General features: G+C 37.1%; 3 protein-coding genes across 4 annotated transcripts; 1 reads left to right on the top strand and 2 right to left on the bottom strand.

The window, feature by feature from the left end:
• Positions 1-1,378: 1,378 nt before the first annotated feature.
• On the bottom strand, positions 1,379-4,361 carry LOC126624593 (metal tolerance protein 10-like). Its single transcript, XM_050293665.1, has 6 exons — positions 4,164-4,361; positions 3,225-3,334; positions 2,755-3,000; positions 2,510-2,590; positions 1,993-2,226; positions 1,379-1,900 (listed from the first exon to the last, which is right to left on the bottom strand). The coding sequence occupies exons 1-6, from the start codon at positions 4,339-4,341 to the stop codon at positions 1,553-1,555; spliced, it is 1,197 nt and encodes a 398-aa protein (XP_050149622.1). The 5' UTR covers positions 4,342-4,361; the 3' UTR covers positions 1,379-1,552.
• A 1,846-nt stretch (positions 4,362-6,207) lies between these two features.
• Positions 6,208-10,007, bottom strand: LOC126624587 (uncharacterized). Its single transcript, XM_050293655.1, has 10 exons — positions 9,854-10,007; positions 8,755-8,797; positions 8,464-8,583; positions 8,297-8,364; positions 7,651-7,759; positions 7,495-7,563; positions 7,326-7,383; positions 6,844-7,079; positions 6,702-6,753; positions 6,208-6,574 (listed from the first exon to the last, which is right to left on the bottom strand). The coding sequence occupies exons 2-10, from the start codon at positions 8,755-8,757 to the stop codon at positions 6,507-6,509; spliced, it is 783 nt and encodes a 260-aa protein (XP_050149612.1). The 5' UTR covers positions 8,758-8,797; positions 9,854-10,007; the 3' UTR covers positions 6,208-6,506.
• Positions 10,008-10,094: 87 nt separating this feature from the next.
• LOC126624582 (uncharacterized) lies at positions 10,095-13,024 on the top strand. 2 transcript variants are annotated; one of them, XM_050293648.1, is made up of 11 exons: positions 10,095-10,303; positions 10,509-10,800; positions 10,875-10,958; positions 11,047-11,177; positions 11,252-11,349; positions 11,550-11,638; positions 11,737-11,845; positions 11,937-12,091; positions 12,250-12,320; positions 12,502-12,616; positions 12,752-13,024. In XM_050293648.1, exons 2-11 carry the CDS (start codon positions 10,558-10,560, stop codon positions 12,896-12,898), a joined length of 1,242 nt encoding a protein of 413 aa, XP_050149605.1. In that variant the 5' UTR covers positions 10,095-10,303; positions 10,509-10,557; the 3' UTR covers positions 12,899-13,024. The 2 variants fall into 2 exon arrangements, with proteins under 2 accessions (XP_050149605.1, XP_050149604.1); XM_050293647.1 differs by having other exon boundaries at positions 10,096-10,303; positions 10,454-10,800.
• The last annotated feature ends 2,066 nt before the right edge of the window (positions 13,025-15,090 follow it).

The following is a 15,090-nucleotide window of genomic DNA, read 5'->3' as shown; positions in this document are numbered from 1 at the left end:
TTATAAACCAAAAATCACGATTTAGTGGTTATTTAACTCTGATTTTGATGATGTTTTACAGCTACACTCCTTAACCCTATATGAATACAATGAATGATTTCGATCTTCAATTTAAAATCTTTACACTTGTGGATACCATAACATCTTATGTTATACTTAATGAAAGTATAAAGAAACTTTTAAGTGTTAATGAATCTATCATTTTGATGAGATATGCATTATACGAAACTAGTTTTAAAGATCCAACCTTCAAACCTGTTTGTATATACTTCAAAATCGCAAACGCCAAAAATTGCAAAAAAAATAAACATTCAAATATCAAGTGAAGGGACAAAACTTTTCGATGGTTATAAAAAAAAAAAAACACGATTTAAAGGTTATTTTAACTCCGATTTTGATTATTTTTTACGATTATACTCCTTAATTCTATATGAATATAATGAACAAATTCGATCGTCAATTTAAAATATTTACACAAGTGGATCACAAAATCTTATGTTATACTTATGTTATACTTAATAAAAGTATAACATAGACACTAAGTGTTTTGTTGAATCTATTGTTTTGACAGCGTCGCACATATTGTTTGGTGCGAAACATTACCATGTTTTTTCTAGAAAATTGCACGACGGACCAATCATGTCGCGCAAAGGCTCTTTGAGCAACAGAGAATTATAACATCGCGCACAGGGTGTTTGCGCGACACATTTGTCCGTCGCGCAAAAACACTTTGTGCAACATTGTTTTCCTGTCGTACAAAAACCATTTGCGCGACGCATTTAGTCCGTCACGCAATTTTCTGGTCCCAAACCAGAATTTTATGGTTTGTTTTTTCCAAACATTGCGCAACGCATGTGTACCTTCATCGCGCTAAAACATTTTGCACGATGGAAAGCTTCATCCCCTAATGGACCGTTGCACAAAACATCATTGCTTGATGCTTCTTTGTCAATGTAGTGCGAAACGTTTTTGCTCGACATAATATGATTTGTCGCGCAATTTTCCATCGCGCAAGTGTGTTTTTGTACTAGTGTTCTTACGTGACTTGATACATTAATTGGCCCTTATGTTTCGATCTCATGTTCCAAGGCTCTTAGACATGAAAGTGCTGTGAGTTGTTGCTTTGTCTGCAGTAGCAGATGAGTTGTTGCTTTGTCTGCAGTAGCAGGTTGAATGAGCTATTCCAATTGTGGGAAGGCAAATAAGTGAATCAAGTTTTCCCTCTTCATGTCGTGTCTGCAATCGAATGTGTTAAAATACGTGTGTGCAACTTTTATTAGACATTTGGGAAGAGCTCAGCATCATAGTTGGTGTGTGTATTAGTGTTTGCTTCGTCAAATAATGTAATTGACACCAAGAAATGAGCAAATGCTCACAATTGAGGAAGAAAAAGCCACAGTAAAGGTAATTCCATAAAGTTCTATAAACATTTGTAGTACAAGCAAAGAGATTACAAAATGAATGCACAACCAGCCACTTAATTAAAAAACTTTGTTCTGTGAAAAAAACATAGCTCTGCAAGTTACTACCATCTTCACCACCACCGTCATCGTTACCATACACTGTCCTTGTGTTCCGGCCTGTGAGTGAACTCAAAATCTATATGCACAAAAGCCCATTCGACTTCTGGGAGTTGCTCGAACTTCTCTTGGAGTGTCTCGCCAATGTTATGTGCTTTGTTCAAAAGCAAGTCTTCTGGCAAGACTATGTCAACCTCCACAAAGTAATGAGAGCCAAATGTGTACGCCCTCACTGTGTCAATGTGCTTGATCTCTTCGTGGTGGTTCCATATCAAGTATGTCAACTTCGCTAAAAATTCGGGTGGGGCTGTTCGTCCAATTAGCGCACATACATTCTCCAAGACTGTCTTTGCCCATGTATTGATCGTGTATACTGCTATCTGCATAATGTGTTCGAGAATGAAGTTAAAATTAATGAATAAACAAAGTACAGTAGGTCAGCGGAAGCGAAAATGGTAAATGAAGAACTTACTATAATAGCACCAGTAGGATCAATCCACCAGAAGAACCGAACAGCTAGGACTGCTGCTGCTAAACCAACTGAATTAGTAATGACATCGAAAAAATGGTCTTGTGCATATGCCCGTACAATTTCATTTTTAAATCTACGACAGTAGACCATGAGCACAAACTTCACCACTGTGACTGAGACCATGATGCCGATCATCCAATTCTCCTGCATACTATTCATTTTTTCCGGTGGTGACTGCAACAAAATGATACAAAGGATACAGCAACAACATTAATTACAAAACATGCTAAATTAAGCTCTACACAATAACCAAAATTTTACAACAAATAGTTGCATATAGGACCATGAACTCCGTTCATTTGATGAAGAAAAACGACCCAGTGATGTCAAAATAGACCTCTGTTGTTTCTGATTTATGAACTACAGTTTTAACAGAGTCTGAAACCTGGCCAGATTCCTTCCTAGTCCAACTTTAAAGAGGGAGTGTGAAGAAAAATATAAAAAAGGTGTCACCTACCTTTGACGCGAGTTGTCGACCAGACTCGAGCAATATTTGCAGTCCAAGAGTAGCCATAACAGATGCAAAGACAATGATACCCTGCATGATCAACCACAATTGAAGATTTACACCAAAAAAGAGAAAAAAAGAACAGAACAAATCAAGAACACAGCAAATATGCAGCTCCAATCCATCCAATTGTTGTAGAAACAAAGACCCTACTATTTTCAGAATTGTCATGGTTACCAAGTTTGACATCTTACCACTGGCTGCATACGCTTCTTCCCAATAGGATAGCGAAACTGGTTGGGATTTTTCATGGCATTAGCAGTGAACCACAAAATAAAGCCGGATAAGAGATCCAAGAGGGAATCCAAGGTAGAGGCGATAACTGACAATGATCTGCTCATAATTGAAGCATAAACTTTTGCAGCAAAAAGCACCAAATTAACTACGTTTGATACATGAACTGCCATCCGCTCGCTCTTCGCTAGCTGCTTCATTTGATCCTGAGAAGAAATGCATTCAGAATTCAAAACACAGAAGTTTAATTGAGAGACAATGACAGCTCCTTAACCAGGTTCATGCGTGTAATTATGCGATGTACCCTCTTCCAAAAAATTAACTAAGAATGCATTTTGTTTGACAAACCTGAAATATAGAAAATATTAATACCACTCTGATAGCCAAAACTCAAATAAAAGAGAGGGGATAATATAAAATTTGTACCAACCTCTGTAAGACCTGGTGAACAACCCTCAGCGGTCATGGTCTCCATCTCACTGAACCCTTCAAGAAGCCTTTCTTGTTGCTTATAATATTCTTCAACTTTGTATTTCTTCGCTGAGTTCAGAATCCCAACAAAGGTAAATTCATGAAGCCTATAAGATATTGAAGTGAGGAAAAATGCCGTAAAACCAAAAAAAAAGAATGAAACTGCCCTATGCTATCAATATTGATGAAACCATTACAGGTGAACAGTGAGGCACATGAAGCTAACAAAATAAATGAAGCAATTAGTATGGGAAAATTTGATGGGTTTTGACACCATTCCTCAGCAGTGATAGTTTCTCTTAGCACGCCAACAAAATTTCAAACAGCATTCATGTTCCAGTTCCAGATCGAACACACAATTATTCACGAAAAATATGTAACTTATTCAACAAACTATACAAAGGAACTCATCAGACAAGTTCAAGGTCAAGTGCTTGTGCAAACTTCGAAAAACAAATCCCAAGTATAAATCATGTCAAAATATCAAAATGCTTGCGAAATTTTCATCTTTCTATTCCAAAGACAGACCAATTTCAGGCCAGAATGAAAGATAGACCTCCTCAAGCACACAACAAATTTGAAATAATAACTCCGTCGGACAAACCAGTACAGATAAACACTGAACAACCCCGTTTTTCTTTTCTGCACAAAATCCAGATTCCCAACCATCCAAAAGTTTGATTTTTTCAAGTTTCAATTCTCTTAAACTTATGCTTTAATAAAGATAATTAACATAATTAACACCAAACCACCAAATAGCCAGTACACAAAGTGGTTTTTGCTAAGAACTCCCAAGATTCGGTCTTTACTTAATACAATCAAGATTACTAACACTGCATGCAATTCAAACACAAAGACAGAAACGGGTCATGAAGTAAACGACGAACAGAATCCTTACTGGGCGCGCAGAGGCGACCGAGAGCGAAACGACGGCGTCCACTGTCATCGTCGTCACCAGTAGTACTGCTCTGCTGGGGTAGCCGGAACTCCTTAACGTCGAGCCTCCACGAGCCGCCGTCTTCTGACACCAGAAGTGTGTCACTTCGGCCTCCAGAAGTGGCCGAACTAATCTCCATCCTTGGACGAAACGTACGTTTGTTTGTTTCGACGACTTGGATCAGAATTTATAAATTAAGATGTACCAATTTTCTTGTTTGAATAAAAATTTGGAATTTGGGACCTTCAATTCCCAATTCTTAAGTTCAAATTCTATGTAAATAGGTGTTATTTCTCAATTTCTATGATTGAGAGTTTAAAAATAACAAATTCCGTATTCAATTCCATTGTTCTTCTAGGTTAACCAAACAAGAAAATTTACAAATTCTAGAAAATAAAATCTTGTCATTTCAATTACCGTTATTTTAAAATTCCTTAGTAATCTTAAATTTTTTCATCCAAACATAGTATTAGTGTTGATGTGAGCGAATGAGTGCGAGTTTGTTGTGTTACTATTTATACGTGACTATATGAGTTTGTTTAGAAATCCTTTTAAAATTAAAACAATAGTTCAAAAAGGTTTTAGGTTGCTTTTTCCTATTTATTTTTTTATTAAATTATAATAAAATTATCCTTATTTATAGATTTTTTTTTCTCAGTTTTAGGATTACGTACAATAATTCAATATTGTTTCTTTTTTTTCCCCTCCTCCTGATTTGTTTCTCAATTTTTTCTATTACCTTTATCACATATTAACCGCGCTGACTAATTTATATTGTAGGTATTATATATATCAGCATATATACTAGTATGAATTTATAAATGTATGGAAGAATATTTTTTTTTATTTTTTTAAAGGAGGACAACTGGTAGCAAGCCACTCACAAGGGTATTTCAGCCTCTCATTGGTCACAAGTCTACCTTTCACACCAACAATGGGTTTCGAACACAAGACCTCGGGTTTTTAATTTGAAGAAAGCCTCGCAATCTGCCATACCATGGGGCCACTAGCTCGTGCTTAAGAATAATTTTTTTTGAACTATTTCATGAATGATAGGTAGGTTAACATTTTTGTATTTTCCAATTATATATATATATATATGTATGTATGTATGTATTAAAGAAAAATAAAAGAGTTATTCTATTATTATGGTTGAAATCAAATATTTGAGCTTAATTAGTCAAAACTCCCACAAACGGCAAATATGGAAATCCGCAACAAACCAAGAAGTATATTACCTTCAGTTGTAGTATCTTCATCACCAACTCGTAAACGAAAGCGGAATTGAATTCCAAATTTTGGTTTGGAAACTAGGGATTTTTCTTCCTTATTTCCAAGCATAAAGAGTATCTAGAGTCCCTAATTCATTGCAATTGTATAAACGTGCACTAGCATAACTTTTCCTTTTTCTTTTTCCTTTTTCATAAAATACGAGCCCTTATTCTAATAATACGAAAAATATTATATCTTGGGGTTACACATACGTATCATTAGCTTTGTACGTACTAAAATTAGAATAATAAAACGTACCATTAGCTTGGCACGCACCAAATAAAAAATTACATAACCTATCACAATTTTTCTTTAGTAACAAACTAAAATACTAATACGTACCCATATGATCTACATTGGATATGTGGTGCTGTTGAGTTGCGCATGCTGGTTATTATTATTATTAAAGGAATATGGAAGATTTGAAAATATTACAATTATTTAGGAGAGGAAAGAGTTTGGAATCGGAGACACACAAATGAAAACGGAACACCCTATCAATATGATTTCAGTTGTGCATGATTTTAGCTTTAGGTGATCATCTAATATCTATAAGACTGAGATCCCAAGTGAAAAGATGTCAAATAAGAGTGCAATTTTGAATGTTCAAATTGTGCTACCAAAGATCAATCATATTGAACGTTTGAATGTTCATCTTAACTAAAGATCAATCAATTGCCTTAGTCATAATTAAGATTTAATTTGATGCAAGCATTATGTTAAACAAAAAATCTAAATGGGAAAATAAAATTTATAGACTAATCAATACAAATTGTGCTACCAAGAAATGACCACGTCAGGAGGAAAAATTTCTCGGTTGATACTAATTTGGAAATAAACTATTCTCAATCAGCCACAATATGCACTAACAGTGCAAAGTTTTGAGATCCACTAAATGATACAGCGTTGGTTTATAACCATATAGTTTTTCGTCTCAAACATTAGGAGTGAGAGCGTTTCGGCCAGAACATGTACCAGATGCAAGGCCAGAAGTCCACTCCACAATTCAGTGATGTTCATCAAGTGATCCTCTTAAACGAGCAGAACTGCATTAACACACCCGTCGTTCTCTGGATTATTTGTCACCTGAGCATACTTCCCTGCGTCAACCATAAAGAACAGATAAATGCAGCAACATAAGTCAGAATCTAAACCATCCAACTTTAAAAGAGTGTGATGGCAAAGCTAAATGAGATGGCATCAGCTAAAACGCCAACCGGAACTCACCCCATACAACTTTCCCGGCAGGTGTGACTAGACCTAGTTCACTGACATTCACCTGATATCCACAAAACAATTAGATAGCGCAAAACACCAAGGGGATTGGCATTATAAATGGTCATAAATCATCACATAACCAAATACGTACCTCAATGATGGTTCCCTTGGTCAAGACACCAAGAGATGTATACATTTGACCGTTAGGATTCTTCTTCACACCAATGATCTCAAGGTTAAAAGTGGCTTTAAGTTCAGGATGTGTCACATGAGATTTGGTGAATCGCAACCCACTGGGACGGATAAATCGCTCATACTTGGGAGGTTTTCTTGTGAAACCAGGTCCCACAAATGTGGCTTTTGTGACCATCCTCTTCCATTGCTTGGCTACAATAAAGAATTGAGTAAATAAGCAACCAGGGACTAAGTAATACATTCACATGAAAATACTGGCATCAGTTTCAATTATCCTCAATGTCCCATTATACAAGCTTTAGCAAGAACACATCAGAATCAAGAAATCTTTTTCGGACAGAAATCCAAATTATAAATGAAAAATTTAGAGAACAAATCAACCAACAGAACACTTCGATTGCTATGGCAATAGAGAGGGAGAATTTGTAGATTACTTACTTTTGCGTTTCCCAGATCTAAGAATTTTGAACATCTCATCTTCAGCCACAGGCCTTACCTAGAGAGGATAAAAAACAGTCCAAAAGTTATATTAGTGATTAGCATACAACAAAAACTGATTCACACAGAAAAATGGAGACAACAAGAAGAGCGTGGCATATGCTTTTACCTTAGGCAGAGGGACTTCCCATTTCCCAGCTTTCTCCTTCCGCTTTTGCTTAATAGTGTTGTTCAAAATCTATTTCCAGCATAACCTCAGATAAGAAACATGAACAAAGAACTTCCTTTAAAAAATTATTATTATTAATAACTGGAAATCCCATACTTTCGCACGTGTTGTGGTGTCACGATCCAGCAGATATGCTGGAATAGAACCTTCATGAACATCATCATCCACCTTGCGCCTAGTCGATGACTCCTCATGCATAATCAACCTGTGGGCATTCACAAAACAAAATTTTTATTTTACGTATATATATAAATTGTCAGTAGCATGAACACACAGAAAATGCAATGAAGTATCGACATAAAGACAAACTACCACTAATAGCAACTAAACAATATAAAAAAGCGCAAATAAGTAGAGTGCAGCCTATGCAATTTAAATATGATTGTAACTATGTCTATGTGTATATATAACACCAAATTGATAGTCATGACGAGTGCCATATGAAACTAACTGTTAAAACGCATCAAATGAATGTAGTTTAGGTGCCAAGAGGTACGTAGTAACAGTCTATTCTACAGGGAAAAGGACAATCATATTAATGCATCTGAATATGATTGGCTAGATGAAAAGCTATTACATAATACGTACAGTCTATTCTACAGGGAAAAGGACAATCATATTAATGCATCTGAATATGATTGGCTAGATGAAAAGCTATTACATAATAAGATATCATTGGTAAGAAACCTAATCCATAGAACACAACAATTAATCAGATTAAATGCCAGGTAAGAGAACTCACGTTTTCTTCATGAGAGCCTTTTCAGCATAGCGCTTCTTAGCGAACATCTTACCCTTGATACCCAGAGCCTGTTCCAATGCAAACATTCCAAAGAAACAAAATAAGCTTAACATTCCAATTTGATTTTCACTTTCCAAGAAAAATAGAAGAAAAGGATTGGAATAAACCTTCTGAGCAGTTTCAGAACGCTTATGAACGAGACGAGCCTCCTTCTTGCGCTTTCGCTCGAAGTGGTCAGGACGGTACCCATACCGCTTCCTGTGGAGGTCTATGTAATCTCCCTGCGGCTGAATTTCACAAAAAACATTGACATACAATATTAAATGCGTCCTAAACATTATGAAAGCTTGAATTTCACAAAGATGAAGGGCATACAATATTAAATGCATCCTAACCAATAAGATAGCTTAAGGAGAAAAAAAAAAAAAGAAAAAAGCAAAGCGAGATGAAGAACAAACCATAGCTACTCAGAATTTGTCGCTTTCGGTTTGTTGTCAGAAACTGTCACACAGAGAGAAAAACTGTCATACAGAGAGCGAATCTATAAAAACATAATCACAAAAATAAATTTAATTGAAACTAAAATGGATAACTATCAGGGAAAAAAAAATGAATAACCATTTAACGGTAACAATGAGAATTTTCCTTGACCTGGCTTACTTCCTATCGTGTGATTTCATCCGATAACAACAATGTTCAGAACAAAATTTCAGTCATTTAAATTCTCAAACTTGTTGAGGGCGAGAAAGACAAGAGGAAGGATAGGCTGAGAGGAGGAGGTGCGGCTGTGAGAGAGCTGATGAGGAGGAAGAGAGTTTGAGAGGGGATCTGTGAGTTATCCAAGGCTAGGGTTTCTAACGTGTGGGTTAAATGTTAAGATTAAGCAGCTCTAGCCCCGGATCCCTTATCATAAATAGCATCCTTTTTTTGCAATAATTGCATAGCATACCCTAAAAACTCATTACCATATGCCCTGTATCACCCTTTTTTCTCTTTATTATAGAAACGTAAATCAGAGAGCTTCTCCAACTCCCTCACCGTCCTTCGTCTCACATGAACCCTAGCCCCAAAATATACAGAGTAAATTCAAAAAGTTCAATCTACATAACTAATTTAGCCCGACTTTTTTGTATCGAATGTAAAAAATGGTAGTCGTGCAGCTTGTGCTTATATAATCATTCCCTATTCACAGAATTCCAGTAACATGCTTAACGATACGACGGATAAATTACAGCTCCAAAACATCAAATAAATCACAAATATCAAGACTCGAGCTTTACTTCACCCTCAAAACTGAAATTTTATCTTCCACATAAATTAGAAAATCAAATTTACTCTTTCATTTCACCCATGCTTAACCAGAATACGCAATCACATACTCAAAAAATTTAACCCCTTTTATTTCACTTCGTTCGCTTAATTCAAATTCAAATTCGCCCACCATAGCAGGCCTCCATAGCCACCAAGAAAATAGTTTAACAGTATATAAAAAATAAAATATAAATTCAAGAAAAAAATATTGAATTACAAACAGCCATCCATGTGCAAAGTTCGTACCTGTGAGTTTGAGGGAGCCCTAGGGCCTAGGAAGAAGACAGGCCGAGGAGCCGAAGAGCCGGCGATGTTGGAAAGAGAGAGAGGGAGGATGGAGGCGGTGAACTGAAAGGGAAGTGCTCGGGGGGTTTAGGGTATAGCTTATTAGAATAACCAATCAGAAGAAGCCACGTGTTTATTAAGAGAGAGAGAGAGAGAAAATTGGGAAAAGAAAAAGCCCAACGGCCCATAATCTCCATTATCCAGCCCATCTCACCCGCCCTAAACCCAGCTTAACCCCTTTCTTCTTCTCTTCTTCTCCAACCTTCACAGAGCATCACCAGGCATATACCCAGCTCACCCGCCGTAAACCCAGCTCACACTTCACAAAGCATCACCGGCTGCGCCACAAGCCACCGTCCACGCCCCTTCTCTTTTCCCTCCAATTCCGCGCTTGACCTGGGATTATTTCAGGTAATTTTTCTCTACACTCTATTTAAAATTTCAGGGTTTATCGATTAATTGAGTAGTTGTGCTATGATTTGCATCAGTTTGTAATTTTATTGACTTATTAGATTAATTCATGTTTGTTCTGATTAGAAAGCTTGATTTTTTACTGGTTAGCTTGAAGCTTGAAGCTTTAGCTCATCAGGTACCTTCGTGTTTTCGTTGAGTTAAGGTATATTCAGATTTGAGAGTGAAGAACGAACCCTAAATTGCTAAAGGAAATGGCTGGTACTCTGAAGGGTGATGGTACGGAAGAGTTTAAGGGTCTTAGAATCACATCACTGGACGATGATAGTGACCAAGAAGAAGAACAAAGGGAGCAAGATATTGCTATGGATGACGATGACGAAGAAGAAGAAGATGAAGAAGCAAGAAATTCGGTTATTTTGGGTTTTTTGAAAAAGCCCAAGAAAGCCCGGTCTCTTCTTCGTCATTTCTTTCCTTCCAAGGCTGGAGGGGTTCCTGTATGCTGTTGAACCCTGCAATTTCTATTTATATACAAGTCGGACTTTTCTGATGTTTTCTCTTTGTCATATAGGCTTGGCTGGATCCAGAAAATTTGCCATCGGGGAGATCGTGCTTTTGCGACATATGCGGCGAACCTTTGCAATTTGTGCTTCAGGTGAGGGATGATTGAATTTCATTTTATCTTTATTATGCCTTTTTCTAGTAATAAAAGTTGTGGTCTTTTGTGTTTGTTGGGTGAGTAGGTGTATGCGCCGGAGGAGAAGGAATCTGCTTTTCATCGAACATTGTTTGTTTTTATGTGTACATCAATGGTGTGTCTTCGTCGTGATCAACATGAACAATGGAAATGCCAGCGGGACAAGCCCTCTAGAAGGTATTGTTCTCCCTCTCATGTCTATGCTGAAGGATTTGTAGTTTGTGTTTCTTTTTATGTGATGATTTTTATAGCGTGAAGGTTTTTCGCTGCCAATTACCCCGCGATAATCCTTTCTACTCAAGTGAGCCTCCAAAGAAGGATAGTACAGACGACCCTCTTAAGGCTGGAGGTAGCATATTGTTTCACTTGGCATTTTAGTATTTACAGTTGCTAGCTTTTGCTTATTAGTTATTGCTAGATTTTTTAAGTATGTTCAACCTTGTTTTATGTAAATTTATGCTGATCCTTCAGTAATGCAGTTTGATGTTTTTTACATGTTCTGCCAATTTAAGGGACCTTTTGATGATCTTTGCCCTTTGATTGTTATAGCTGCACTCTGTAGTTGGTGTGGTACCTGGAAGGGGAGTAAACGCTGTACTGGTTGCAGAAAAGCACTTTATTGCTCAGAGAAACATTGGGTAATTGGATTTTTTGGGTTTCTGCAGCATCTTTTATCCCCTGCCAAATAGCAACAGCCATCCCTAAAGTGTACCCAATTTTTTTCTGTTGTTTGTAGGTCAAGCATTCTCGGTCTGGTCATGAACATGATTGTCAACGATTGAGGATTCAGCTGGGCGACAGTAGCTCTGCTAACAGTGAATCCACTTCTACTGTAATTCTAAAAGGCAAGTACATAGTTTAATTTTCTTGGGAGGCTTTTTGGGTGGGTCCTTTCAAGATCTTAATAAACTTCTTTTTTTTTTCATTTGTGAACAGTTGCAAGCAATCATTTATGGCCAGAATACAAAATTATACAGGAGCCTGAAAGTTCGTATGACACAGAAATGCCTGATGATAATGTGGGCACTAATTCTTTGATCTCTAGTAACCGGATGGATGACGGGCTAATGTCGATAGCAGACAATTTTACGGTATTAATTGTTCTCTCATAATCAACGTTTATATTGTCCTTCTATTGATAGAAATGGTAGTTGTGATCTGTACTCTTCTTCCCCCATTGTTTTGCTCTGATAGGAGAAAACTAGTTTTTAGCTACTTAAACTCTTACCTGTTTATACCTCTGTAAAAGGGTGATGGTGACAGAAAGAGCTGGGCTTCGTTCCATGTGCGCATAGCCCTCGCCCCTGAACAAATACTAAGGTGATTTATATTTTCGATAAATCGTGCAAAGTATGGATGTGAGTTGATGCTGAATGTCACGTTAAAGTTTTTGGAACTTGTTGCATTCCTTCGCTTTCATTGATCATAACCACTATTTCCTCGGCCCTATTTTACTTTACAATTAATTGATCAGTTTCAATTTTCTTTCCCCAAATAACAGGTACTGTAGGAGTCCAGGTGCTAAACCCTTATGGCCCGTGTCAAGCGGCCGGCCATCCACGGCTGATATTCCTAAATGCAGTTATTGTAGTGGCCCAATGTGTTTTGAATTTCAGGTAACAGATTTAACAGTTCTTCGTTTTGATTGAAGCCCGATTTCAAGTTTTTGCATTTCAGTTTCATTTACTACGACGATTGCCCTTATCTTTCTAGCAAAATTTGTTAACCTTGTGCATTATTGTTGGCTTCAGATTATGCCTCAGTTGCTATTTTACTTGAACGTGAAGAATGACGTGGACTCGCTTGATTGGGCTACGATCGCTGTGTATACATGTGAAGCCTCCTGTGATGCAAGTGTGGTTTACAAAGAAGAATTCGCTTGGGTTCAACTTTCTTAGCCATTTGTTCTTTTGCCTGATGCTTTGTACCCTTTAGATATGAGATCAAGTCTTGCTAATATTAGTCTTGAATCAAGTTGTTTAGTTTTCTTATTTATCGGAACGAGAAGATTTTGATTGTCAGAAGCTTTCCCATTTTTCTTATTGGAATGATGTGATCATGATCATGGTGTTCAAACCCTGTCAACAAGGACGAGCTGTCACTAGTCGCTGGTCAGTGGTCTAGTCGCTGGTTTTTCAAAGTTTTCAGTTTTAATAGTTTGAGAAGTGGAAGAGATATAAAGACGACTTTATTACTGTTTTCTTTAGGTTTTCACCTGTAAGTAAGAAGTCATAGATTTGACTTTCCTAAATGGCGAGTTTCAATACCAAATTAAACAGCCTTTGTGGTTTTATACAGAATCATTCACTACAAATTCTCATCCTCTCTCTCTCTCTCTCTCTCTCTCTCTCTCTCTCTCTCTCTCTTATTAGTGTACAAAACTAGGTGATGTTCAATGTCCTCAAAATAAAGTTAGGTGATGCTCGAACTAGCAAACATTGTAGGACCAACTTCCCAAACACCAGGGGTTGTTCTGCTCGCGACCATTTGGTCACATAAATGCTCGGTCTCCACTTTGTTGGAGGATGTACTGAATTCAAATCTCATAAACGACAAAGTGTTGGAACGGATTGTTGTTTACATATTTCAATAAGCTTTAACCATTGGAATTTATATCCCATCTTATAGGGTTTCTATGATCAATTCCTCTCAAACATTGGAATTGATTCTTTATCAAAATTAAAAATAAATATTGTTTTAAACCTTAAACAACCCTTGTACAATAATTATAGCACCAAATTAAAAACACAACTTCTATTCCACTCTTCCTATCTGATTTCATTGGTCAAGACGGTGCTAACTTAGCATTGCTGTGCTCAGGCCTGTGAATAAAGTCGACATGAACGAAAGCTCGATCCACCTCAGGAAGTTTTTCAATCTTTTCCTGAAGCGTCTCTCCCATGTTATGTGCGTGGCTGAGAGACATGTCTCCGGGCAAGACAATGTCAGCCTCCACAAAATAGTTGCAGCCAAAAGTGTATGCTCTCACCGTGTCAATGTGCTTGATCTCCTTGTCATCGTTCCATATCAGGTATGTCAATTTTGCCAAGTACTCTGCTGGTGCTGTCTTCCCTATCAGTGACCACACATTTTCCATCACTGTTTTCGCCCAATTCCCCATGGTGTACAAAGCAATCTGCATCCCATTGTGTTTCGAAATTCAGTTGCGTTCGTTGCCTTAAAATAGTTTAGGGTTAAGTAGTTTTTTATCTTTGTGTTTTGGTCGGATTTTCCATTTCGGTCCATCTGTTTTCATATCGGTCAATTTGGTCTCTATGATTCAATTAGTAAACTATTTTGGCCTTTTCCGTCTGGTTTGACAGTTTGGGCGATAATGTGCGCACGTTAAACGCATAAAGGCTCACACATCAAAATAGACGGAAAAGGCCACCGCCCACATGCTTACGACAGGATCAAGAACTAGGTCTTGCAGATACGTGGCCTAATTAACAAAATTAGGTGTTCATTAGTTAAGAAGCTGAAGTACTAACAATGATAGCTCCAACAGGATCAAGCCACCAGTAAAACCTGATTGCTAAAACTGCAGCTGCAAGACCAATTCCATTAGTGATGACATCAAACAGATGATCTTGAGCGTAAGCTCGAACAATTTCGTTCTTGAATCTACGACAATACACCATCAACACAAACTTCACAACTGTTGCAGACGCCATTATCCCTATCATCCATTTTTCTTCACCGGATCCATTTCAGGTTGAGTCTGCATGAAAAAAAAAATACATATATTATATAGGGTGAAGTGCCGATTTAGTCCATGAACTATCACCTCAGTGAAAATTAGGTCCCTGAATTATTTTTTCGGTAAAATAAGTCCCTAAATTCATTACAAATTGCTAATTTCATCCCTACTATTATATTCAAAGCTATTTTATCCAATTTTTTGTCAACTTAAGTCACTTGACACAGAGTGTAATACCATCATTTTCTTGTCTATAAGCTCTTAACATTTCATATAGGTTGCGAATTTAATGTTTAATTTACCCTCAAAAGTTAACTTATACTATTTCTTTATGAAAAATATCAATTTATCCTCCAAAGTTAACTCCATACACTATTTCTTTATGAAAAA

Source organism: Malus sylvestris, chromosome 5 (assembly GCF_916048215.2).
Source record: "Malus sylvestris chromosome 5, drMalSylv7.2, whole genome shotgun sequence".
NCBI lineage: Eukaryota > Viridiplantae > Streptophyta > Magnoliopsida > Rosales > Rosaceae > Malus > Malus sylvestris.
The sequence above is the reverse complement of the archived record's forward strand: the minus strand, read 5'-3'. Positions and strand labels throughout refer to the sequence as shown.